This window comes from Muntiacus reevesi, chromosome 12 (assembly GCF_963930625.1).
Source record: "Muntiacus reevesi chromosome 12, mMunRee1.1, whole genome shotgun sequence".
NCBI classification, from domain to species: Eukaryota; Metazoa; Chordata; class Mammalia; order Artiodactyla; family Cervidae; genus Muntiacus; species Muntiacus reevesi.
In genome coordinates this window covers 74,511,158-74,536,692 of record NC_089260.1, presented here as the reverse complement: position 1 = coordinate 74,536,692, position 25,535 = coordinate 74,511,158, and the positions used below count along the sequence as shown (strand labels likewise).

The 25,535-nt window shown below is 51.1% G+C and overlaps 1 protein-coding gene across 4 annotated transcripts in view; it reads left to right on the top strand.

Annotated features, from left to right (window-relative positions):
• The window catches only part of TRAPPC9 (trafficking protein particle complex subunit 9), a 383,909-nt gene that overhangs the window by 86,698 nt on the left and 271,676 nt on the right, over nt 1–25,535 (top strand). For all 4 annotated transcript variants that reach the window (XM_065903184.1, XM_065903182.1, XM_065903183.1 and 1 more), the window contains 5 exons: nt 1,904–1,989; nt 5,461–5,587; nt 7,416–7,548; nt 9,469–9,632; nt 15,754–15,906. In XM_065903184.1, coding sequence (XP_065759256.1) covers nt 1,904–1,989; nt 5,461–5,587; nt 7,416–7,548; nt 9,469–9,632; nt 15,754–15,906 — 663 coding nt within the window. The remainder of the gene's footprint in view (nt 1–1,903; nt 1,990–5,460; nt 5,588–7,415; nt 7,549–9,468; nt 9,633–15,753; nt 15,907–25,535) is intronic.

Sequence of the window (25,535 nt, the reverse complement as noted above, 5' to 3'; positions counted from 1 at the left end):
CACTATCAGGCAGCGACCTGTTAAAACAAATGACTTTCTCCTCGGCCGTGAGGAAGGGCTGGGTGCTGACCGCTGAGGCAGTGATGTGCTTGGGGTGCTGCTGAAGGTGGGGGGTGGGAGCCCCGTGTCCCTGCAGCAGGAGTTCTCAGCCCGAGGCGGGTGAGGAGAGCTGGGTTTCTGGAGCCAGCGGGGGACAGCAGTGTGAGAGCAGCCAAGGCTTTGGGGCCAGGCAGACAGGACGTGGACTCAGCGGCCTCATTTGTCAGGGCCGCGAATGATGGACGGTTCAGCCTGTCCGTGTCCTTGTTGGTGAGTGAGGATGATCTGTGTCCTGCTGACCACTGCACCGTGTTGTTAAGACCGCATATGGGCACCTGCTTGCGCAAGCATTTTAATAGCCAGCTCGCCTGGCGGGCTGCTTCACTGCGTGCAGTTTCAGGATGCCACAGGTTTGGTGCAGCCTGTTTTAGTCTGCCTGCCGGGGCCTGGTGCTCAGTGTTTGGGGAACATGGTGTCTTTATGAAAGCCTATGAAGCTGAAGAATTCTCGTTAGTAAATCTTAGTGCCTACTCTAGGAGAAGCCCTTTTTCCACCACTGTCCATTCTAGACACTTCTCTGAGTTCAGAGACCTGGCCTGAATCCCTGCCACACCACTTCCTGGGTATGTGGTTCCCAGCACATTTATTAACCTGCTTGGACCTTGGTCCCTGCCTTGTAACAACGGGATTGTAACACCTCCCTCACCAGGGCATCATGCAGAGGCAGAGACAGCCTTCCAGGGGCTGGACAGTGCCTCCTGTCCCGCACCTTGCGTGCTTCTCACGTCGCTTCTGAATTGCCCAGTGGAGTGTCTCAAAGGGAGGAGTGGGCAGTGGTGTGGGGGTGGGTACTGTAAACAGAGGGCCGCCGACTTGGTGCTTAGAGAACACACATGTGTTTCTCTCACTGTTTCCGTCACGAGTGCAGCCTGTGTTAGCGTGGGCCTCTGCTCAGGGTCTTGCAGGCTGAGATCCAGGTCTCAGCTGGGGCTATGTTCTCGTCGGGAGGCTCTCAGCTCCCTCGGGTTCTTGGTTCCTTGGGGTTGTGGGGCTGAGGTCCCCGTCCGCCTGCCGGGTGTTACCCGGACCACGTTCAGCTCATCGAGACTGCCCTCAGACCCTGGCCTCCTCCACACGCCCGCTCACGCATTGAGTCTTCTCATTCAGCGTGAGCAGGCTCCCTTCCAGGGCTCATCTGAGAAGACCAGGCCCTCCTGGGATAATCTCCCTTGGTTTAACGCAAAGCCCGCCGCTTTGAGGACTTGGGGACCCTCATCACATATGAAAGCCTCCTCCCCCTTTGTTATAGAACATAACCGATCCTTGTGTTCAGACTCGGGGAAGAGGATTACACAGCATATACACCAGAGTTTGGGGGTCTTGGAGGTCATCTCAGATTTCTGCCTCCTGTACGTGTTGAACTGCAGCTGGCCTGGGAGTGGTCAGGGAGGAGGCGCCACCGTCTGCTCTCACGGACTTCAGGCAGGAAAGGGGAACCATGCTCTGTGCCACCTAGAGCTGGCCACAGTGCCGCCTGCCTGAGTGCCAGCCTCGGGGCCTGAGAAGGTCTCTGCGACGAGTGGTGGCTCCCCACTGCGACCAGTGCTGTCTGCTCACTCCAGGTTTGAGAAGCTGCGTTTGGCCCCAAGCGAGAGAAGCACCAGTCACAGGCCATGCAAGTGGCAGTGACAACACGCTTGGCTTTGGAGAAAGCTGGCATCGCTTGGCTTTAAACTGTGTCTCTCACGATGGCCATAATGCCACCGCTTCATTGGAAAATAGCCAGAGGAGTGATCTGAAGCCACGTGAAACATGCAGAAACACCAGCTAACACATGGATTCCTTTGTGTGTGTGTATTTCTAGATTTCCAGTGGGTTCAAGGAGATGTGTGTGAAGTTCAGCTGATGGTGTATAACCCAATGCCATTTGAACTCCGAGTTGAAAACATGGTACGTATCACCAGGCATTTGACCCTTTGGGCTAAACATGAGTTTACTATTGATATATGTTTCTTAGTTAGTATTTGAGTCATACTTCCTATGACATGACTTCCAGGGCTTCCCTGGTGGCTCAGAGGTTAAAGCGTCTGCCTGCAATGCGGGAGACCTGGGTTCGATCCCTGGGTTGGGAAGATCCCCTGGAGAAGGAAATGGCAACTCACTCCAGTATTCTTGCCTAGAGAATCCCATGGACAGAGGAGCCTGGCGGGCTACAGTCCACGGGGTCGCAAAGAGTCAGACATGACTGAGCGACTTCAGTTTCAGTTTTTTCCTATGATGTATGTCTGTTTCTAAGATTTGTTTTGCCAAAGATTATCATCTTTTTGTGAATGAAGACCACGTCTTGCATTCTCGTGTTTTTAGTGCTTGGTCCTCAGTAAGTTTGTGAATCAATGAACAAAAGACATCTTGGATTTGAACATACACAGAACTGAGTTGACTGTAATATTTGAAATAATCATGTTGAAATTCATATGAGATTAGTGAGGTTACAAAGTCTATAGTGTGCCTCCCACTCAAGCTCACTGTTACTTCACTGCTAAAGATGGTAAGATGACCGAGGCCTCTTTATTTATAAGAGAATAAATGATTGCAGTGCTAATGCAAAATTTCCCTCGCATTTGAAATCAGATGTTCAGTTTGTGTTTGTGTACAGCATTAAATGTTTGCTCTGTGGTGGTGTCTGCTGAAACTCCTCCCCTAGTTCTGCAGTTGGGGGAAGGAGGTTTGTGTGGCTCTCCACGGTGGACCTCGTGTTCCCAGAGGAGAGCCCTGCAGGCACAGAGTGGATTCCAGTCCCGCGAGTCTTCTCTGTGCTTATCATTGTGTGGGACTGCTTTGTAACTTCCCAGTGACATGTGAAGGGTGCTGTTAGCCGGGTGACGCTTTCCTCTGGGGTTTTATGACTCATGTTCAGAGCTTGCCGAGTGCCTAGGCCACGTGTCAGGCCAGGTCTCTGCCCTGTGGTCAGGGTGCAGGAGAGCCTGTGGGACCCACGTGGAGGGTCGGGGAGGCCCCGCTGAGGACAGGGTGAGTGGGAGCCCGCAGGCAGACTGGTAGTTATTTAAGATGATGTTCGGGCCTCCGGCATGAGGCATTGTTTTCCCACATCCCTTGGAGCTCTTGGAAATTGAGCTGAGTATTGAGTGGACAACCCTGAGGTCCCCCCTATAAGAGAACCACCTATTAGGATGAGCGTTCCCTCCTCCTCCTTTTGCACAAGAACATGCCAGCCTCGGGGCTTAGCTCTTGGTTAGGCCTTGTAGTGGCTTCGTCTCCTGGCCTAAGCCCACGAATAACATCGAGAGTTGTTCAGAGAATTTTCCCTAAAGTGGTTAAGGTATCGTATGCCTACTCTTTCTTATACATTTTTTTTAGCTTTCACTTTTAACTGGTTTAAAAGGAATACATGCATTTGGGACTTCCCTGGTGGCCCAGTGGTTAAGACTGTGTCTTGCACTGCAGGGGACATAGGTTCAGTCCCTGGTCAGGAAGCTAAGATGCCAACTAAGCCCCTTCTCCGCAACTGGAGTCCGTGTGCCACAACTAAGACCTGACACAGCCAGATAAATAAATTTTAAAAAGTAATATATGCTTTTTGTCAAAAAATGAGGAAGAACAAAGAATAAAGTTTACCACTAGGAGATAGCCCACAAATCATGTTCAGAATTAAAGACTTTCATTATGAAATGTTTCAAGCGTGGGAAATGGCACAGGGAATAGTCAGACCTCGTGTATCCACCGTCACATTTAGCAAGTGCTCATGGTTGGCCATGTTTGCTTTAGCTATTTTAAAAATAAATCAAATGCGAGTGTATTTTGCCTGGAGACCATAGCCACCTAATTGGTTTCTCTGCTTCCATTCTTGGCCACGTCATCTGTTTCACATGTAGCTAAATCATTTCATGCTCTTGCCCAAACTCTGGGTGCAGGTGTGCTCTTTGTCACTAAGGGAGCCTTGCTTCTGGGTGCTCTCTGCAAACAGCGTGAGGAGCAGTATGCATGCATGCACACATGGGCACATGCTCACACACGTACCTACCACATGCATCTGCACGTATGTGTACATACATGTACACAAACTCTGGGCACAGGTGTGCTCTTTGTCACTAAGGGAACCTTGCTTCTGGGAACTTTCTCCAGACAGCGTGAGGAGCAGTATGCGTGCATCCACACATGGCATGTGCTCATACATGTACTCACCACATGCATCCGCATGTGTGTGTACATACATGTACATGTGCCCAAGTGCACGCACACACACAGATGCAGACTTCACATATCCCGACCTTGCAGTCATCCCTCCAGGTCTGCTTCATCTCCAGAGGGCTCTCCTTGCCTCCTTCTGCATCCATGTCCTTGCCTCCCCTGTGAGAACCTGGCTCAGGACAACGCCAGCGTCCCCTCGCTTGCCCACTCCTGCGATGGACCATGGCGCTCCCTCCTTCTTTAATGCCGCTCCACCATCTTCTGCAGGTTTCAGGGCAGGACTCACACCACACGGTGGGCTTACTCCAACATAGGGGGTGTTTTTGATCTCTTGTTAATGGTACTTTAAAAAAAAAAGTTATTTCTTTGTTTGGCTGTGCTATGTCTTAGTTGTGGCATGTGGGATCTAGTTCCTTTACCAGGGACCAAACCTGGGCCCTCTTCACTGGGAGTCTTAGCCACTGAACCAGCAGGGAAGATCCCTGTTGGTGGTATTTTTACTGTTTTGTCTTCTCATATGCTTGTTGCTAGGCTATGGAGAGACCTTTGCTTTGTAAATGCTGACTTTGTTACCGGGCTAAATGCTGTTGTTAGTTCAGGTTTCCTCGTAGGCGCCACAGGCTTCTCTGCAGCTTTTGTGTGTATGGGTAACTGTCTCCATGCGGTTTCTTCTCTTGGCTGTTGTGCTGGCCAGGGCCTCCGTCACAGTGCGGAGCAGAGGGCCCGAGTGTTGGAAGGCTCTGCAGTCACGGGCGGCTCCCAGAGGCCACGCAGCCTGTCTCATCCACCAGGCGTAGGGTGGTAGCCTGTCTCACTCTTAGTGAGAAGACCTCATGGTTCACAGATGCGCTGGAAGAAGACTAACTGATTCATTTCCATGTGTCATTTTTTTTTCATTTTGTTTGTAAGCAAAATATTTTATTTTTTCTTTCTGCTTATGTTCCAACTTGGTAAAACAACAAAACAGCACACACATTCATACTGTGTCAAGCGGGGCTAGTATTAAAGATGGAATTGTTGCTCAGCCGCCATGGTGCTGCCCATTTTGAGACTATTTTGTAACTGTGCTTCTAGGCTGTCTTCCCTGTGGGCTTTTGTTCACATCACAAAGGAGTCCTTGTCTTCAGAGTCCCAGGTGTTCCTGCTGGCTGAGCGGGGGCTTTGGGTCAGGGTGGGGGTCGTGCTCACTGCGTCCTCTGCCGCCCACTGCAGGGACTGCTCACGAGTGGAGTGGAGTTCGAGTCTCTCCCCGCGGCGCTCTCCCTCCCGGCCGAGTCTGGTCTTTACCCGGTGACGCTTGTTGGGGTCCCGCAGACGACGGGGACGATCACTGTGAACGGTAAGGACAGCTCCTTTCTGGCTGTGGTTCCTGGGCCTCCATGGACGAACTGTGCAGAGAGCGCAGGGCGTGGGGTCGGCTGCCGCGCGTCTGTCTGTCTTTCCTGGACCACAGGTGCTCTCCGAGGTTCTCCTCCTGGGGTTGTGGCCCCGCCGCCCTTCTCTCCTCTCCTTCCATCTGTGTCTGCTGCCTCAGGCAGTCCTTCTTGTCTACTCTCCCGTCCAGACCCCTCTCCTGGACCTGCCCGTCCTACCACTCACTCTCCTTGGCTGTCTCCAGGGCACATAGCAATCAGTGTGTCCCCACCCCCCATCCCCCACGTTGCCCCTGCCCCATGGTCCCATCCCTGGCCGGGCACCAGGCGTCATCCTGGACTACTCCTATCTCCCCTTCACTCCCCTTACTATACTGCCCATGTCATCAACACCCTCTGCCCCTCCGCAGCTGCTCTGGTCCCGCGGAGCTCAGCCCTCTCTAGGGTTTGTCACCGGAGCATCAGGACTGGTCTCTCTGCCCTCATTCTTCTCATGCTGCGGCCTCGTGACCTCTCTGCAGTGCAGACTTCTGGGCTGGAAGTGGTCCTGCCTTCACTCCCTCCCTGCCATGGCTCCTTGTCTCACTCTGGCTGTGTCGCTGGGCCCTGCACATCCTGGCCGGCGTGGAGGGCTCCCGTCCTGGACAGGCGCTCTGTTCGTGCTGTCCCTCTGTGGGGGCGTCTCCAGGCCCAGCTCAGGTGCCCCTGCGGTGCCTCCCTGGCCTTGCCCTCCCTCCTCCGCGACAGCCCCTCATTCATGTCATGCCTGCCATGGCCTGCGGGCCCGCTCCTTGCCAGTCACATCTGGCTTTCTTGGCTGGATCCTCACACCTGGCACATAGTAGGTCTTCAGTAGCCATTTGGTGGCTGAAAGTCAAGATTGGGAAAGGAGTCTGTTTAAAAGGAGGCTTTGAAGGACCGTACTTTATTATTATTATTTTTTAAAATATTTTTTTCTTAATACATAAATACATATCACTGAAGGGCCATACTTTAAAAAGAAGGAAATGTGGATGCCGTGAATTGGAGCTCTTTTAAGTTGAGGGGCTGTATCAGGGTCCCGTTTGTCTCCACCGCACCTTTGCTTCTTGTTGAGCGTGTAGAAGTTTAATACGGATGCAGAGAAGTTGCTACCCTAGGTACTTACCATCAAGCGTTACTTGATTTTGTTACACTGTGAATGTTGTTTATAATAATTACCTCAAATTTCAAAAGCCATTTCCAAGCTTTGCTTAAACAATTTCAAGTGCTTATCTATCCCAAGGAGTGTTTCTTAAATGAAAATTTTGCTAATCTTAAATTACAGTATTTGTACACATTGAGCGATTTGCCATATCACATAGCAGTTATGATAATAATAATTGACTCTTGAACTCTCATCTCTCAACACAAGATTTTGAATCACTTTCTTTCAAATACTTATTAAGTCCTATTATGTCCTGGAAAGGAGTACAAGCTCTCCTTTTCATTTTGGGACGGATAAACTTGAAAAGCACTTTAGTAAAGGGATCAGATACTGAGTGTGAACTTGGGTGACGTTTATGGTTTGTGCACCGTCGGTTGGATGCAGCCCGCCTTGGAGTGGGCTTGTGGGCCCAACTCTCACCTCTGCTCAGGGACACGAGGCTGTGGACTTGAGTTCGGGAGCCGTGGGCCCGCCGGGCCAGGCAGCTGACGGGCCCTGAATCTCAACTCAGGTCAGAAGGCACCCTGCGCTCCTGTCACCCGCGGGGCCCCCTTGGGCCTGAGCTGTGAAGCCCGTCCAGGGGCTGAAACTTGGCCTTTTGTCCCCAGGCTACCACACCACAGTGTTTGGCGTCTTCAGCGACTGTCTGCTGGACAACCTCCCGGGAATCAAGACCAGCGGCTCCACGGTGGAGGTCATCCCTGCACTGCCCCGCCTGCAGATCAGCACGTCTCTGCCCAGGTAGCGCCGTGGCGTCGGGCCTGCTCACTGACCCCAGAGCCCCCGGGAGTCCCAGGAGTGCTGCGAGCCGTGCCCAGGGGCCCGGGAGCCAGAGTTACCCTCTGACCTCACAACCTCTGACCTCACGGCCAGCGCTCTGCTTGTGGCAAACTGGAGCGGAGTTGAGGCGTTTCTTACTAAGATCAGAACAAGATGTGAAATTAGACTTTGGAAACGTCATTTTTATGAGAAACAGTTGAGGCTTAAGAGAATTTAAGAAGTCTTATCTTCTAAAACAAAAACAGCCCCCCCCTTTTTTTTCCTCTAGCATTATAGGGAAGGATAAAGAAGGAAGAGAAATCTCAGAGGGAATGACTTAATGCTGTCTGCCGTTTCCACTGTTTGCTCACTGAACAATATATGTATGTTTAGATCATACTGCGTTTCATTTAGTATCATAGATTTCTCTTTGCATAAATATACAACATAAGTTAAACGCTTTCTGTTTTAATTGCTTAAAAAAGTACATCATGAAGCCATCTCAGAATCACATCCCCATTCATTTCCCTGCAGTTGGGATTTCGGACCGTCTCAGTTTTTGCTCATACGGATGATGCTGTATTGTTTGTCCCTTGGGCTGTCTTTCTCAGTGTATCTCGGCACTTTCTGAGATGTTTTGAAGGCTCAGTCGCTGATTCAGTGGGCCTGTCCTCAGTGCCAGCCTTACCCACCTCCCCCGTACCCCCCACTTGGGGCCTGGCATGCGGGGCGTGGTCTCCGGGACCGTCCGCTCTGCGTGCTGTCCTGCCTTCTGCTGCCTCCCTCCTCTTCCCCTACCGTGCCGAGGGCTCTCACCCTCTCTGCTTGTGTCGGCTGCGTTTTAGTTTTTCTGAATACCTTCCCTGCAAATCCAGATGGACTATAGTTCTCACTTGAGGAGGACTCTGTGGTGAAATGTGGAGAGAAGTCACTTAGAGTGAGGACTGGAGTCACTTTTCCTTACTTGACAGAGAAAATTTATTTCTTGACTCATGAACAGCTCTAAAGATATAAAATGCCAAGGAGTTCACATTGATTCTTTACGCTGTTATTTTTGGAAAACGGGCTTTGGATGTGCTTTTTGACTCCACCTGCCACACGCACCTCCCTCATTGATGCCTGGCGTTTGTCCTCATTCTGTCTCCAGGGCCTCCTTCCTGTGGTCACAGTGACCTCCTGGCCCAGAAGTGGCTTTGACGCTTGTCCTTGGGAAGGAGACACCAGGGTGATGAGCACTGTGGGTTGAGTGATGGTCAGTAGGACTCAGGCCAGAGTTTCAGACCAGGGCTGCAGTGCTGCATCCTCAGGGCCTCCGGATGCTGGACTGTACCCCTCGTGGTCCAGGGCCCCCCTGACTGGTGCCAAGGGCCCGCCAGCTGCCCGGGCTCATGTCAGGGGTTTGCCAGCATCTCTCTTGATTTGCTGGGATGTAGAGGCTGCTGTCTGTACTTGACACTTTTCTTTTTTTCCAGCTCTCATGTTATCATTTCAAATGGTTCATTTGAGTTTTCTCCTTCAGTCTATGGATTTTCCCAGGGCATTTCTGAGATTTAAACATTTTTTGAGCAAGCAGCACGCTCAAGGATCATTTGAATTAATTCATTGTTTCACCTTTGCCCTCACCACAATCCAATAATTACTCTTATGGTTTGCTCACACATGAGTCAGTAAGGCCAGTGAGAGCCATCCTGTGACCCAGGGCGCGTCTGTGTGTGGACAGCGCTCGACGTGTAGCGCCTTGCCCTGGAGTTCTGGTTGCTGGGCGCCAATTCCACGTTAAAACCACGGCCCCCTAGTCGTGTGTCTGGAGTGCTTAAGTGTGGTGATGTGCATGACTGTAAAATGCCATCAATTTTTTTTCTGTTTTTCTAAAATTGATTATAATTATTACTCTTATTTTAGGTCCGCGCATTCATTACAGCCTTCCTCTGGTGATGAAATATCTACTAACGTGTCCGTCCAGCTTTACAACGGGGAAACCCAGCAGCTTGTCGTGAGACTGGAGAACATTGGGATGGAGCCACTGGAGAAACTGGAAGTCACCTCGAAAATCCTCACCACCAAAGGTAGGGGCTTGTCATAGGTTTGACTGCAGAAATGTTTATCTTTTTTATTTGCAGAAGAGACACTTTATTTATTTATTTAAATATCAAAACCATGTTGCATTGGGGTGTAGCAGATTAACAGTGTTGTAGTTTCAGGTGAATAGCCGAGGGACTCAGCCACACACATACCCGTGTCTCTTCTCCCCCAGACTGCCCTCCCATCCAGGCTGGCACTGAACATTGAGCAGAGTGTCCTGTGCTTTATACAGTAGGTCTTTGTTGGCTATCCACTTTAAATACAGCAGTGTGTTCATGACCTTCCCAAAGTCCCTAACTATCCCTCCTTCCCACCAGCAGCCTCAAGTTAGTTTTCTAAGTCTGTGAGTCAGAAGAGACCCTTTAGGTGACCAGTGTCCCGAAAGTCTAAAAACCTCTCCCACTTTTAATTTGACGCCCCTGTGAGGTTGTTATCCTAACTGTGTGTGAAGAACTCACAGAGGAAGGTAACAGAGCGCAGAACACACCTCTGTATCCCCCATGCTCTTCACACTGATCAGGTCCTTGGCAGGCATGTCCTGGAGTGAGTGAGCAAAGAAGAGGACTTGCAGGCTGGGAAGATTACCATCTGGGACCCGTCTGCCCAGCCCAGAGCCTGCTGTGGGCTCAGCACTCAGGGCCTGTGCACCCCCTTTTCCAGTGATGCTGTTCCTAGTTCTCAGGCACACGTCGCTTGGGCTCACAAGAGCTGTGTTACATTTTGGATTCACCGTTTGCTCACTGTTTATCCTTCACATGCCTCAGCTTCCTCCTGGGTAAGCAGGGGAGGTGGTCCTGACCATGGGAAGCTGTTCTAGGAACTGAGGCCGCAGAGGACCTGGTCAGTGAGCTGAGTGAGCAGTGCTGGTTGAAGGGGGATACGCTATGTAGGAGGAGGGCTGGGCGTCGAGAGTAGTAAGTGGAAATGAGATCAGCTCATCTAATGAAGTTGGAGAAGTTGTGCCGTCCGCGGAGACCAAAGACAAGGACAGCACAGGGCGAGCGAGCTGGCGGGACTCTGTGTTCAGCTGCTTTTGACGTAGCGGCCAGGTGAGCAGCTGGCCCTGGGAGCCTGGGCGCACCTGGCCCGTCGGGAGCGGTGCCCTGGCTCTGGCGGCGAGGCTGTCCTCTCTGAGAGCGTCTCCAGGGTCCGATGCTGGGCGGGGGGCTCAGAACTGCTGTCCCAGAGTCCAGTCACGCCGTCATCATGGGGGCGTGGCGGCTGCCCCACGGCCCCTCTGCTCCAGGGCCTCGCCATCGTTTTATCCGTGGTGGTGGTGGTGGGGGCCTTAATCTGTGTTTCCCTGACGACCAGCAGTGCTGAGCGCCTCTGCTGTGGCCGTCCTCTGAGAGTCTGCCCGCGTGCTGGCCCTCTGTCCTCCTTTTCCATTGGGCGTTCTGCCTTCTCTGTCTCTGTCTGTCTGCCCCCTCTCTCCTGGCTCGCAGGCCGTCTCTGATCCTGAGTGTGAATTCTGAGCTGGAAACATACGGCGTGAGCACCGGCTCCTGCTCATGGCTGCCGTTCCCTCTCTCTGCTGCGCCCTCGGGCACACGGAGCTCTTTGCCGTAGCGTGGCTGTCCTAGTCCCTCTCTTGCTTTTGTGTCTCAAAATGTTTGGGGGAATTTTGATGATCCTACCTTAATCTCATCCTTTCTTCCCTTTCCCCCCTCTTTTCAGGAGCAAGTACTTATGGATTAGGTAGAAAATGCCTCCCTGACATGAAATACCTTCGTCTGGTATTCTGAATTTAATTAATTGGTTATAGGAGTTGGTGGATATTTGAACAAGTGAGCTAATATTGAATGACAGAAAATTGCAGAGTATGTAATGGTAAAAATGTTCACATCTCCTGTAATTTTCCTTGGCTTCACAGCTTAGCCACTGGAAGATATCTTCCTTTTCTCAAATAAACCCGAACAGTCACCACGTGTCCATCACTCACTCAATGCAACCTGCTTCTCCCTGAAGCTCAGCTTCTCTCCTTTCTCCTTTGGGAAGCCCCGATGGCCTTGGCTGCCCAGGCCCCACATCACCGCCCTCTGCCCCAGGCTTCAGTTTTTGTCACTTCTTTCCTTAAACTCTTGTCACGTTTGTCGTCGGGAGCTAGTTTCAGGTTCTTGAATGTTGGTGCTGTCTGTGAACTTGAGGATAAACCGTCCTTGTCTGGAAGCCGACCGGCTCACTTCTGTTCCCGCCTTTGCCTCCCTCCACGGGGTGACTGGGGTCCCCTTGTCTCAGAGGCTCCGGGAGACTTCTGAGGAGCCCTTTTGCTCCATGGTATTGCTGCTGGTGCGCTGGTCTCCCTCCAGCCTGGGTGTGGGTCTCTCAAAGACAGCCAGTGTGTTTCCCCTTTAGTTCCAGGCCGGGTTCATGGGCGGTGCTGAGGCCTAGGGGCTGTCCATGGACAGGGACATGGTCGCGCAGTCGTGTCCGGCTCTGTGCAACCCCACGGACTGTGGCCCGCCAGGCTCCTCTGTCCATGGAATTTTCCAGGCAAGAATGCCGGAGTGGGTTGCCATTTCCTCCTCCAGGGGATCTTCCTCACCCAGGGCTCCAACCCGCGTATTCTGCTTTGGCAGGTGGATTCTTTACCCGCTGAGCCATTGGGGAAGCCCCGTTTAGAAGAAAAAAGCATTCTCCCCACAGTGGGTGTAGAGGGGACACGTGCCCAGCTGGCCGGCTGTGTCCGAGAGGGGTTTCTCCTTTCCAGGGTGGGTCTTGACGGGACCGATCCAGTCTCGCTTGTCGGGTGGGGGGTCACGAGGGTGGAAGCGTGGGAATCGCCGTGAGGCCCCTCGGGAGCCACGGGCCCCCCTCAGAGCCCAGCTCCGCCCTTCTGTGCGCTCTTGCCCGCGCGGTCCTCTCTCACCGTCTCCCGGAAGGGCCGTCAGCAGCTCAGTCATCTCAACGCTGCCTTCTCAGGGCCCCGCTTTAGGTGCGGCACCGCCTGCGGCGTTCCTATGCTTCCGAGCCCTTCCGGAGCTTCCTCTCTGGGTCAGCCATCCCCTCCCTCTGCACCCTGCATATGGAGAAGTGGAGAGACTCTTACAGTGAACACTGCAAACCCACCGTCTAGGTTCTGTAACGCTTGAGTGTATTTGATTTATCACGTCTGTCCAGCTTCCTGTCCATCCACTGATCTGTATTGTTAAAAATAAGTTACAGATTACTGTGATTTTACCCACTGATCCTTTAGTGTGCATGTCATTAGGGTTCAGTGTTTGAACTCACCTGAGTGGTATTAATACTTTAGATAGTTTTTTTTCTCATTAAATAATCACGACACTGATAAGAGGTCTTTTTTGGGGTAGGATGCTGGCCTCCCAGGGGTCCCGACTTTCCTTTGCAAAAAAGTATTTGGGGTGAAACACACAAATCTTACATCACCATTTACTAAGTTCTGACAAATACACGTCTCCCCGAGCTTTTGTCAAGGTACATCATGGACCATTGTCATCACCCCAGAAAGGCCTCTCCTGGCCCCTTCCTTTCCCTGCCCAGCCCCAGGGCAGGCGCTTACCTGGGCAGCCCCTGGCCGGTGCTCACTGACAGAGATGCCGGAGGATGGGGACACCGGGGGACCCGGGCAGAACCGGGGAGGCTCCTCCAGTGCTGGGTCCACCCAACACCGTCAGCATCACCTCTGGCCCAGCTCTCAGTTAGGTCTCTTGGAGGGCAAGGGGGCAAGAACTACGACCCTCACACTGTGGATGGGGAGGGAGTCTGAATCACACAGCTGGTTCTGTCCTGTGTATTGCCAGATGGCAGAGTCTGGATCACACAGCTGGTTCTGTCCTGGAGTCTGGATCACACAACTGGTTCCATCCTGTGTATTGCCGGATGGCCATTCGAACCAACACATTTGCAATTGAGAAATGTCAGCTGTTGTTCTTTTTTAATTCTCATCATAAGCTGCCATACATTTACACGTGGAATTAAACGAATGAAAATAAACCATCTGCTTCCAAGATACACAGAGGGAATAACTCCCGTCCCTACATTCTCTGGCACCAACAGGCCGTCAGCGCCAGTGAGTGACGTCACATCAAAGTGAGGACAGGAAGTGTCCTAAACCGGAACCTGAGCACGCTCCCTGGGAAACGCCTCCGCAGGGAGTCAGACGCTCCCTCTCCCAGTTCGGCGCTAGGTCTCAACAGCAGTAGTAACTGTCCCTGTTTAGCACTGATCGCATGCCAGCTGAGTGGTATTAATACTTTAGGTTTTTTTTTTCCTCTTTCATTAAATAATCACGACTCTCGTAAGAGGTCTTTTTTGGGGTAGGGTGCTGGCCTCCCAGGGGTCCCAGCTGTCACCTGGGTGCTTGTGGGGCGTGTGTGTCCCCCAGCCACACGCTCCTGACACGGGGCCGAGCACTGACTCTCCATCCCAGCACGACAAGGATTACTGCCCATGTCACGTCTGAGTCGAACTGCAGTCTGTTTGTGAGCAGGTCTTCCTTTATTTGTGGGTGATTAAAGAGGCAAGCTTCTTCCTTGACTAAAGCAATCATAAATTTCATTATAATTAAACCCAAGTTAAGAAAATGTGTTATATTTGCTTTTCTGCAGATATTCTGAGATTCGTGTGAGCATGTGTACAAACATAGATATACACGTACCTGTGTATATAAATACACATATTTTCCTTTACTCTTCGAGTTTAATTTTTTGATAAAAAGCAGCAACTCTACGTTGGTGTGCTGAGCAGTTCATGGGTGTTTTGACCGAGGGGCGTCCCTGCTGCTTCCTCGTCTTAAGAGTGTAGGGGCCGAGCCTCTGCAATTAGAAGCACCTATGAAAGGTCCTCAGACGTGGGAGGTCAGCACAGTAACAGTTCGTCTGTTACTGTCAATGTCAACCCATTTCACTTGACTGCACGGAGCTGAACTCTAGCATTAAAATAATGACTTATTTCTGAAACTGTTTAAATTCCACAGGGGAGAACATTAGTGACACGTGCTCCACTGTTGATTTATGTTTATCTCCTTTCTGCTGACAGTTTATTGTTGTGTAGGGTTTTGAAAAGCCCCCCTAGACAGTTCCGTTTTGTAGTCCAGCAATGAAGGGAAGAACCAGAAACGCCCACCTCTGAGGCGTAAAAGTGCATCAGACCCGACAGGGAAGCAGCTCGACTTTGTGTCCTGCTGCAGCTAGGGGGCTGGTGTGTGCACCGTGACCCCCTCTGGGTCGTTACTGAGCTGTAAACACCTTGGTGGTTTGGCTGCAGAAGGTGAATAAGCCATTCCTTGTGAGTAGACCGGCCTGTTGTCTGAACATGTCACTCTTAGGATGTGGAATTTAATGCAGAAACTGGCAGCTCAGTCACCACCCTTCGTGAGGGCACCCTAAGCTTGCAGGCAGTGGGGGGCTGAGGGTGTGACAGGGCCTCAGAATCTTGACCAGTATTGGTGTTTCAGAGAGAGGTTGGCCTGATTTGCTGTGCCTGGTGGAGAGGCTGTAGTCCCGGGACCTGGGATCCGGCTTGCAGCACCTGGGGCCCGAAAGGTTGTCCGTGCTGGCTCCAGCTCGCCTGGTGTCTCTTACACCCTTCCATCTCGAATTAAAAATCTACAAGATAGAAAAGTAAAGACATGACTGCCTTAGCCTGGTTGACAAGTCCTGTAGACTGTGCATGACTGAGTCATGGAGAGGACCTCACTCCTACTAGTGCTTTGGGGAGCACTTGCATTGTGGAGTCAGGTGCTGGCCAAAATCCCAGAGAGGAGTACATTCCAGCAGGCAGCTAGAGTTTCAGGACTGGGGGTCAGGTCAGTTTGTAAAACTTAATCAGTGTTTTCCAGAATAGGCTACATACTCAAAAGTAAAACAGTTGCTGGCAAATGTATAGAATCTATGTGTTCTGTACATTATTCTGTATGAGGAGGGTGCTCCTGAGAATAGAGTGTACTGCTCTTGTCCAGGGCGGTGCTCACAGACGCAGGCGATGGCCTTGCAGCAGCCATGATTCTGGAATTTTCTGGCACTTTGATCCATCACATTTTACAGGGTTTGCATCTTTCCTTGTTGTTGAAGATGCACTTGGATTGCTGGGTCTCACGGTGCCTTTGTGACATGAGGATTATCACCTTTGTTGCTGTCATTGTAGAAAAGCTGTACGGTGACTTCTTGAGCTGGAAACTGGAAGATACCCTTGCCCAGTTCCCTTTGCAACCTGGAAAGGTGGCCACCTTCACCATCAGCATCAAAGTGAAGCTGGACTTCTCCTGCCAGGAGAACCTCCTCCAAGACCTCAGCGATGGTAAGCTCTCCCCGACTCTGATCGGCACGTGGCGGTCCCCGGACACATGGCCGCGATCACCGTCCCCCCAGCCCTGCTGTTCCGTGTCTGTCTCCTGCTCATCGTGCATTAACTCGAGCAGCCTGAGCCTTCTCCCGGGCACGCACTTAGTGAGTGAGTTACCGTGGACGTGGAAAGTAATAAAAGTACTTCTTAGTTAAACGGTTTCTTAATTTGCACTTTCTGCCATTTGGGGCTCATTTGCCAGGAGGTCATCGTGAATTAGTGGAATGTAGGAATCACTGTGTTTTTTTCCCCCAAGTATAACTGCTGTGATCCCTTAGACATCTAATTAGCTGTGATTATAAAGTTCTCCTTCAAAGTCTGGTGATTTCTATAAAGAGATGGAGTGTGGAGAAAATGGAGCTTATTTTTGTCATAACATGAGGACTAGCTGATTAGGGGTAAGACTTGGTAGATTAATTGTGTTGGTTTATGAAGCATGGAGTCATCACGGGGTGTATTCACTCAGGCTGTCAGAGAGAGCGCGCCACAGCCAGCGTGGCTGCCTCACGCACTTGTTTCCTCGCAGGGCTGGGGGTCTGGGGGTCTGGGGTCCAGGTGCCTGCATGGCCGCGTTCTGTGAGAGCCTCCTACCTGGCTTCAGATGGTGCCTCCTCACCGTGTCCTTCCTCGGCAGAGAGCGAGCAAACCCGGTGTCTCTTCCCTTGCTTACAGGGACGCCAGTTTTCTCAGACTAAGGCCCCACCCTGTGGCTCATTCAACTTTCATCACCTCCTCAGGCCCAGCTTCAATTTTAGTCACACCAGAGGTTGGGGCTTCAACATGTGGATTTTGGGGCCACTGCCAGCCCAAGGGTGTTGTTGGAGACAGTCAGTGGATCCCATTGCTAGAACTTAGTAATTATGTGACTTTGACTTCTCTCTGCCTCAGTCTCCTAACTTACAAGATGACAGCAATACCCATTTGCACGGTTGCTGTGAGGACGTGCCCTTCACCTAGAGCGTGTAACGGGTCGATAGATGTTAGTTATATTATACCCCCTCTCCCCGCTTACGGATTTACAGTATTACAGGACATGTATTACAAGACACCTCTCGTTAGAGGCAAGCACGCCACTGGGCTGTTAGAAAGCAGAGATGAATGAGTGATGGCCTGCCCCCTGGACAGCAGAAAAAACAGCCACCTGATGGAAAGAGCCAACTCGCTGGAAAAAGACCCCAGTGCTGGGAGAGATTGAGGGCAGGAGGCGAAGGGGGCAGCAGAGCTTAGATGGTTGCATGGCATCACTGACTCAATGGACATGAGTTTGAGCAAGCTCTGGGAGATAGTGAAGGCCAGGGGAGCCTGGCGTGCTGCAGTCCGTGGGGTTCCCAGAGTCAGACACGCCTGAGCGACTGACCAACAGCACAGCAAGTCCATGACACACTTCATGAAGTGTTCTTTCCTGTGTTCTCTGCAGTATACCTGTTAAAATTTTAAAATGTGAGTGAAGATTGGAAAGTAAGTTTACTGTTGGACACACAAAAATCAGAAAATACCACGTAGATTTAACGATACACGAGGACTTAAAAATGTCAGGTGCAATGGATATTTTCTCTCTGTAAATGACTTTCTGCCCCTGGACTGTATCTTTCTATAAGTAGACAGAGACTTCTTTTCCCCAAGAAGGGAGTTTGGCAGAGTCAGTGGTGCCCGACACCTGTCCTGGGAAGGCTTGATGAGTTGTCATCCCCAGGGGCATGTCCAGGCAACCGGATGTCCAACTGAGGCCCTTGGCCGTGAGAGCAGAGGGAGTGGACGATGCCTGGTGCTGCCGCTCGCATGGGGTGGGGGTGCTCTGGGACTGAGAGAGCACAGACCCTTCGGGTGGAAACCAAAGCTACTTCTGTTTTGGTGGCTCTTTGTGTTTATGTGTTCAGCATGGACATGTCTTCTATGTTTCTGCCTTTAGCTACAGAGTTCTGGAGGACTGCCTCTGCCCTCCTAAGCTGAAAGTAAAATTGCAACTTGGGATTTATAGTCTGGAATTACCTTCTTCTCGCTTTTAAAATAAACCAAATGGAAGAGAACTAGAGTTAGGATTACCAGCTGGTCTGTAAGTGTAAGGCTGTCCTAGTTTCCAGTCGGTTAGATACAGCACAGGTGTGCAGTGGAGCCTGGTTGTCATTGATGAGACGCCCTCTTTGTTTATTTTTGTACTGATGTGTGTTTATTTTTGTGATGCAGCATCATGGTTTATGGCATTTATATTAATAGTAGTACAGGATTAGAATATAGTTTTTATTTTGTGTTAAAGTAATCTACTTTTACACAGATTTGTGTTAATGTATCTAGTGGTCTGGCAAATACAGTATTTGAAGTGAGATGCCCTCTCCATGGTCTCCCCAGGTGGCACAGTGATAAAGAATCTGCCTGCTGATGCAGATGTGGGTTCAGTCCCTGGGTCAGGAAGATCCGCTGGAGGAGGAAATGGCAACCCACTCCAGTACTCTTGCCTAGAAAGTCCCTTGGGCAGAGAAGCCTGGGAGATGCCCCATGGGGGGTGCTTGGTCTGGCAGTTTCAGAACCTCTAGCTGGGGTTCTGGATTGGCTTTTCAGGCAGGCTCTCACATTAGCTATGGTTTCTGAAACTAGATGCCATTTCATAAACTTGCAGAGGGACTTCCCTGCTGTCCAGTGGCTGAGTCTCCAAGCTCCCAATGCAGGAGACGCAGGTTTGATCCCTGGTCAGAGAACTAGATCCCACATGCTGCAAAACGAAAGATGCTGCATGCTGCAACTAAGACCTGGAGCAGCCAAATAAAGAAATATTTTAAAAACAACAAAAACTTGCAGCAATAAATGTAGCTGCCATGCAGAGCAGGACACTGGACCGTGTAGGCTGTAAACACGTGGAAGAGAAGTAATATTTGTAAACACGTGGAAGAGAAGTAATATTTGTAGGCTGTAAACACGTGGAAGAGAAGTAATATTTGTAGGCTGTAAACACGTGGAAGAGAAGTAATATTGTCAGATATTGCGTATCAGATCTGGACCGGCCACTTTATTTGCATTATTTCTATTTAGTCTTCTTGACACCTGTATAAAGTAGCTGATTCCATTTTGTTAAAAAAAAAAAAGCAAGTGGGAGGACTGTTCTCCATTAGAGGAGGTGGAAGAGATCTAACACTCTGATGCTCTCCATGTGCAGTCCTTAATCGTGTCCTGGGTTAAAAAGAGACTCAAAGACATTTCTGGGCCTCAGGATTTTGGCTGGGGTGAGAGAGAACCTCTCATCTTGGCACGTGTTCTGTGCAGCCAAGAAAGCACGGGACCCCCTGCCCCCCCTCCACCGCCTCGACAACGCCCCTCCACGGAGGAGGCCTGGCTGCCTCGGTCTCCCTGGGTACCGAGCTGCTGCCTTCAGGGAGGGTGACCTGGGCAGAGTTAGTGCGTCCAATCTCGGTGTGTACTGCGGCTTCTCTGCTGGGTCCCTGGGCCTCCACAGAGGCCCTCTCCTCTGTGCGTGATGGTCTCAATTAGTGTTCTCTGGGGAGAAGACAGCAGAAAACTCTTATTCTGCCAGGAGGGTGATACCACTCTCTGCAAGAGTGAGTTTAAGCTGTCTTCAGTGATTGCTGTGGCGGACATAGGGTTGATCCTGATACTCTGAAACTGTGTGTTAATGTAGAATCAAGTTAACGATCCGTTCTGTGATAATCTAATTTTAGCACTTGACTCTGCTGCTGAACGAGGATTCTCACGTGGAAGAGGTAACTGATGTAAGATGACAGAGATGAAGTAAAAACCCGTAGTCTAGAATTTAAATAAAGCATAACAGGAAGAAATTATGGGGTGTGTAAAGATCCATCTACCTGCCATGTCTACTCCAAGGCCTAGACACCCAGCAGCTTGGCCGCAGTGGGCCTCCCAACGCCCGCGTCCCGGTGTAGAGAGAAGCCAGGGCTTCCTGGAGAAGTGGCCACTTCCAGGTCTGGGGCAGGAAGTGTCTATAGTGAGGTGGTCTGGGGACATCCCTTGGAGTCTGCAGCAGGGAAGCTGTCAGAGCGAAGGTGCTAAAGAGGACCCAACCTGAAGAGGCTGTGGCTGGTAGTCCGAGCTCCAGCGGGCTGATGCTTGCGCTTCAGTCAGGGCTTCTGAGTGCTTCCGGAGAGGGTTCCCCGCCTCAGAGAGTGATGGGGAGAGTGATGTCGTGCTGAAAGTGACAGGTAATGAGCACATATTCCACCTCTCTGTTCAAACATACAGTCGGACGACCTGAGAGTTACTGATGGCAGTCTCTCTTCACAGAAGCATTCCAGCCAGCGCTTGAGAAGGGCGGGTAGAATTAGAAGCCCGCCACTTTGCAATTCCTAACAGATTACAGGTCAAGACCATGAGTATCCTCTTGGCAAAATAAGAGACAGGCAGGCGTTAGGCTCCTCCTGGTGGGAGGACACACGCCGCCTGTGAGTCCGTGTCGCCCCCACACCACATCGGAGACTGACGGCGCACTCCAGCAGACAGAAAACCCGTGAGGCTCCTCCGGTTCAGACCATGGTCAGCTCTGGGAGCAACCTGGTTCCGTCAGCGAGTAGGTGAGCAGAGAGAAGGGGAGGCAGTCCCGGAGACGGTGGGGCCTGCCTTCGGCAGGTCGTTCTGAGCCGGCGGCGTCTGTCCCTCCTCCGGCTGCCTGCCGAGCCCCACGCTCGTGCCCGCCTCGCGGCCCGCGCGTCCCCGCGGCACCTCCGGACGCTGTCACGGCTTCTCCCACACTGTCCCTTCACGGCTCTCCACTCCCAGCACCCCGCGCAGGGCCCACCTCAGAGGAGGTCCCAGAAGCGGCTTCGCTGAGGAGCTGAAAGGCATGTTGTGGAGTGAGACGGCGCGGGCCTGACCCTGCGTTCAGGGCGGGGAGTGTGGCCTGACTGCGGGGTGAGCCGGCGAGCCAGGTGGGGATGGGGCTCAGGCGAAGGAGGGGCTTTAGGTCGGGATGGTAGGTTCGGGCGGCTGTGGAAGGCCTGAAACTCAGGGAAGTAGCTCAGACTCTTAGTGGAGAGTCCCTGAAAGCTCTCTGAGAAGAGGCTGGTGTGATGGAGACCGGGAAGAAGGTGCGTGGGCGTCCTGGTGCGGCAGGTGACGGGGTGAGGGCTCAGGGGTGCCGCGCGTAGATGTGACGCAGGAGAGCGCGGCGGGCGGGCAGCAGGGAAGGGGTTTGTCTCTACTGTGAGCGTCCCACTGTTGCCGGCGCCTGGGTGTTTGCAGCTTGGGGTTGAGGAGCTGGCCCAGCGTTTGGTGAGCTGTTAGAATTTGTTCTGCTCCCCACAGAAGTGCTTCTTGCCTGAAATGTCTCGTTTCCTAAGCTAAGACAAAATCTGCCTATGGTATAAGTTTGAATCATTTCAGTTCTTTGTCCAGAGTTGGAGATTTGAGTTAAAAAAAAAGAGGCATGTTTATCTTCAGCATTTCATTACGTTTGCATCTTCAGTTTGAAGGTTTCAGCCTCTGACCGTTGCTGGGGACTGGTTTTATTTGAAGTCCTTGCTGTGGAATCCTGTGTGTTCCTCTCCCTGAGTTGTCCCTCTCCCCGAGGACTGTGCCTGAAACCTGGCGGCATCGAGCCCGTCTGCCCTTGTCTGCCGCTCTCCGCAAAAGCAAATACTCATTCTGGAAAAACTCAGTCTTACTTTTTAAAGACCAGAATTACCTAGAAATCAAATACCAGTTGCAGTCTTAATACCAGGAGATTTCTTGTTTTCTTAATTCCTAGGTGCCTGAGGTTTTCATAATGGTGTGAGTTTAAAAAATTTTTTTAGAAGATATTCTTAACTTGGATTTTTTCTGAGGCCACAGCATATGGAGGCTGGAAGCTGTATTGCGTCTCTCCCCTGTTCCCCCTCACCCGCTCCTCGAGTGCCCCGTCCCCCCTTCCCCACGTGAGAGCATGTGATGGAGGTGCTGGCTGCTTTCCCTAGAGGGAGCTGGATGGTGGCCTCGGAGCCTGGGCTCTGTGCTCCCATTCTCTGGTTCCCCGGGGCCACACCGGCTCCCAGCTGCCATAGTCGTCTGCATTTCTGGTCTCGCTCACTACAGCGCCCCCAGAGTGAGACGGGGCCAGGGCCTTCTTTGTCTTTAATTCCAAAGCTTGCTCCTGGCCTGGAGGTGGTCTCCCTCTTGCTTCTCCTCCTCACTCTCCGTCCGGTCCATGTGCTGCCTTCTCCCTTCCGTCTTGACCATCACAGAACAGAATCGCTCACAGCTTTATGCAGTGTCCTCTTCCTCTTTTCCAAGTGTGCCCTCTTGCTTCTGCTCAGATGGCTTCAGTGACCATCGACCTCACCCCACTGCAACGCCAGACTTCTTCTCTGCACTCCTGGTCTGAGGTCTGATTGTGGGCTCCGAGGGCTCTGGTTCTGGGGGAGATGGGGTGAGTGAGGCCAGGGGGAGGCTTGCTTGGTTGCCGCTCCCCTCCCCCAGCCGCGGGGGTTTGCACCCCTGCTCTGCACTCTGCTCTCTGTTCTTCCCCCGCAGATGAAGGCCTTGATCCCGGGGGAGAGGGGAGGGCTGCTGTGGGGCCGTGGCTCTGGCCCCCGCCCCACCAGCCCCAGCGGGCGTCCTCAGGTCCTGTCCCTGGTGGAAGGTGGTGCACGGTGTGCACGGCAGTGCTGGGGGCTTCCCGCTCTCCTCGCCCTCGCCAGGCCTGCACAGTCATTTGCAGTGTCTGGCTGAACCTGTGTACTGGCTTTCGTGGCCCACAGAGGCACCTGTGCTGGGGCCCTGCTTTCCCCTGGAGGTGTCTGCCCACAGATTTCAGGTTAGTTTTTTCTAGCACTTTATTTCTCTCATCAGTTCAGGACAACTCAATTTCCAGTTTGTGAAGTGTTTTCTTGTCTTCAGGATGGAAGTGATTTTTTTTTTCCCCCGAGCTCTCGACATCTCCAAGCTGTAATCAGAAGCCCACACCCTTTGAATCAGATCTCCAATGATTTTCAGGTTGTGTTGGTCATTTGTCAGACTACATGCTGTTTTTGTTGTGTGTTCAGCAGGTTCTCTGCTTTTGTTCTCAAGGAAAAGGTTAATGGTGCAGCGGACAGCCAGCCCCTCATTATGCTCAGCTGGCGTCACCCACCAGCCTTCCGACTCACAGCTCGATGGCTCAGCCGAGGGAAAGGTCAGGCTGCTTCTGCTTCCTGGAGCTCCGGGGGCACCTCTGAGCGAGACAGAGAGCCGGGCTCTTGCCCCCGCTGTCTCATAGCCTGTGGGGCACACTGGTCCCCTGGTCCTCTGGTCCCTGTCAGCCCGCAAGAGGGACGGCCAACTCAGGTCTGAAGTCAGGTTGGAAAATAACTCTCTGAACCACCAGGAGAGGATGAAATCCAGGTGTTTGTCATTCATCAGCAACAGGCGATCTTACTGCGGGCACCGAGGCTGAGGTTTTCTGGACCGTTTGCTCACGTGACCACCAAGGTGGTGGTGATGATTCTCAGGAGACCGATTGGGTGTTCAGGAGAGGTGATTGAAGAGGGTTTTTCCCCCCCAAAAGGTGAAAGAGGTGATTTCCATGGATCCCTGCAGGCCGGCGTGCTGTGAGCTCGCGATTGCACCAAGCCTGTCAGTTTTGTGTTCTCAGCCTCTCCAGCTCATCTCTCCATCCCCACCATCAGCGCTGTTTCAGACTCTGGTCGTTGTTCATCTGGACCTTGTTGGGAGCCTTCTGAGTGGTCTCCCAGCAGCTCACCCTGCCCCCTCTCCGCTGTCGTCCGTGGTTTCCCTGCAGTCCTTTCTCCGAGGGGAACCTGTCCACATCCCCCTCCTGCCCTGCACCTTCCAAGGGCCCTCGCCGCCAGGACGGTGGCTGTGGTCCTGCCCTGGCTGCCTGTGTGGCCTCCTTGCCCACCTGTCTCTTCTCCATCATTCGGGTTGTTGGCCAGAAATACTGAATTACTTACATTTCTGACTGGCCATGTCTTCTTAGGCCTACTGCCTTTGAGTGTAGACCAGCAGGGGGTCGAACCCTGCTGCGTGTCGGAATCAGCTGCCTGATTTAAAAGTTCTGCCTGGCTCCTGCTCTAGATTTCATGATTTCATAGGCGTGGAGTGTGACCTGGGCCTCAGAATGTCGTGAAGTGTCCCAAATGGTTCATATAAACATCCAAGTTTGGGAACCATTGACATAGACTGTCTTTCTTCCAGAAAAACTTACTCATTCTCCAGGTCTGAAAATGAATTTGGGAGTGTTGTGTTCCCCTTCTTAATTTTTGGAAGAGTTTGAGGAGCATTGGTGTTATTTATTTATTTATTTATTATTTATTTTTTTTAAATTAAAAAAATTTTTTTTATTAGTTGGAGGCTAATTACTTTACAGTATTGTAGTGGTTTTTGTCATACATTGACATGAATCAGCCATGGATTTACATGTATTCCCCATCCCGATCCCCCCTCCCACCTCTGTCCACCCTATCCCTCTGGGTCTTCCCAGTGCACCAGGCCTGAGCACTTGTCATATGCATCCAACCTGGGCTGGTGATCTGTTTCAGCCATTAAAAAGAATTCATTTGCATCAGTTCTAATGAGATGGTGTTAATTTTTTAAATGCTTGGTAGAATTCATCTGTAAAACCATTTTAATTATCCTGTTCAGTTTTTGAGGGAATCTTTGGTGTGTGTGTGTGTGTGTGTGTATGGGAGTCATAAGTACTTGAGTGGGAGTGGATATTATGGAATGTTTGAAGTTATAGAAGTGTAACAAATTTCTAGTATTCTGTTCTAGTCAGAATACTAGTAATACATGGATCACAGGGGATGACAGGATGAGATGGTTGGATGGCATCACTGACTCAGTAGACATGAGTTTGAGCAAACTCTAGGAGATGGTGATGGACAGGGAAGCCTGGTGTGCTGCAGTCCATGGGGTTGCAAAGAGTCAGACATGCTGAACGACTGAACTGTTCTAATTAAGTAACAAGACTTAATTTCTTTCTTGGTTTTTATAATGGAGTGTGTAGTTTAGTCAAGTAAGTAATTATGGCATGTATTTTCCCCTCCACAGCTATTTCTGGAGTATCTATTCCATGCACAGGCACACCTTGGAGATATTATGGGTTCAGTTCCAGACAACCACAATAAAGTGAACACTGCAGTTACAGTGGGTCATAGGATTGTTTGTTTCTCAGTTCTTATAAAAGTTATGTGTAAGTCATCAAGACAATATGGTATTGGCACAAAGACAGAAATATAGATCAATGGAACAAAATAGAAAGCCCAGAGATAAATCCATGTACCTATGAACACCTTATCTTTGACAAAGGAGGCAAGAATGTACAATGGAAAAAAGACAACCTCTTTAACAAGTGGTGCTGGGAAAACTGGTCAACCACTTGTAAAAGAATGAAACTAGAACACTTTCTAACACCATACACAGAAATAAACTCAAAATGGATTAAAGATCTAAATGTAAGACCAGAAACTAAAAAAAAAAAAGACCAGAAACTATAAAACTCCTAGAGGAGAACATAGGCAAAACACTCTCCAACATAAATCACAGCAAGATCCTCTATTACCCACCTCCCAGAATATTGGAAATAAAAGCAAAAATAAACAAATGGGACCTAATTAAACTTAAAAGCTTTTGCACAACAAAGGAAACTA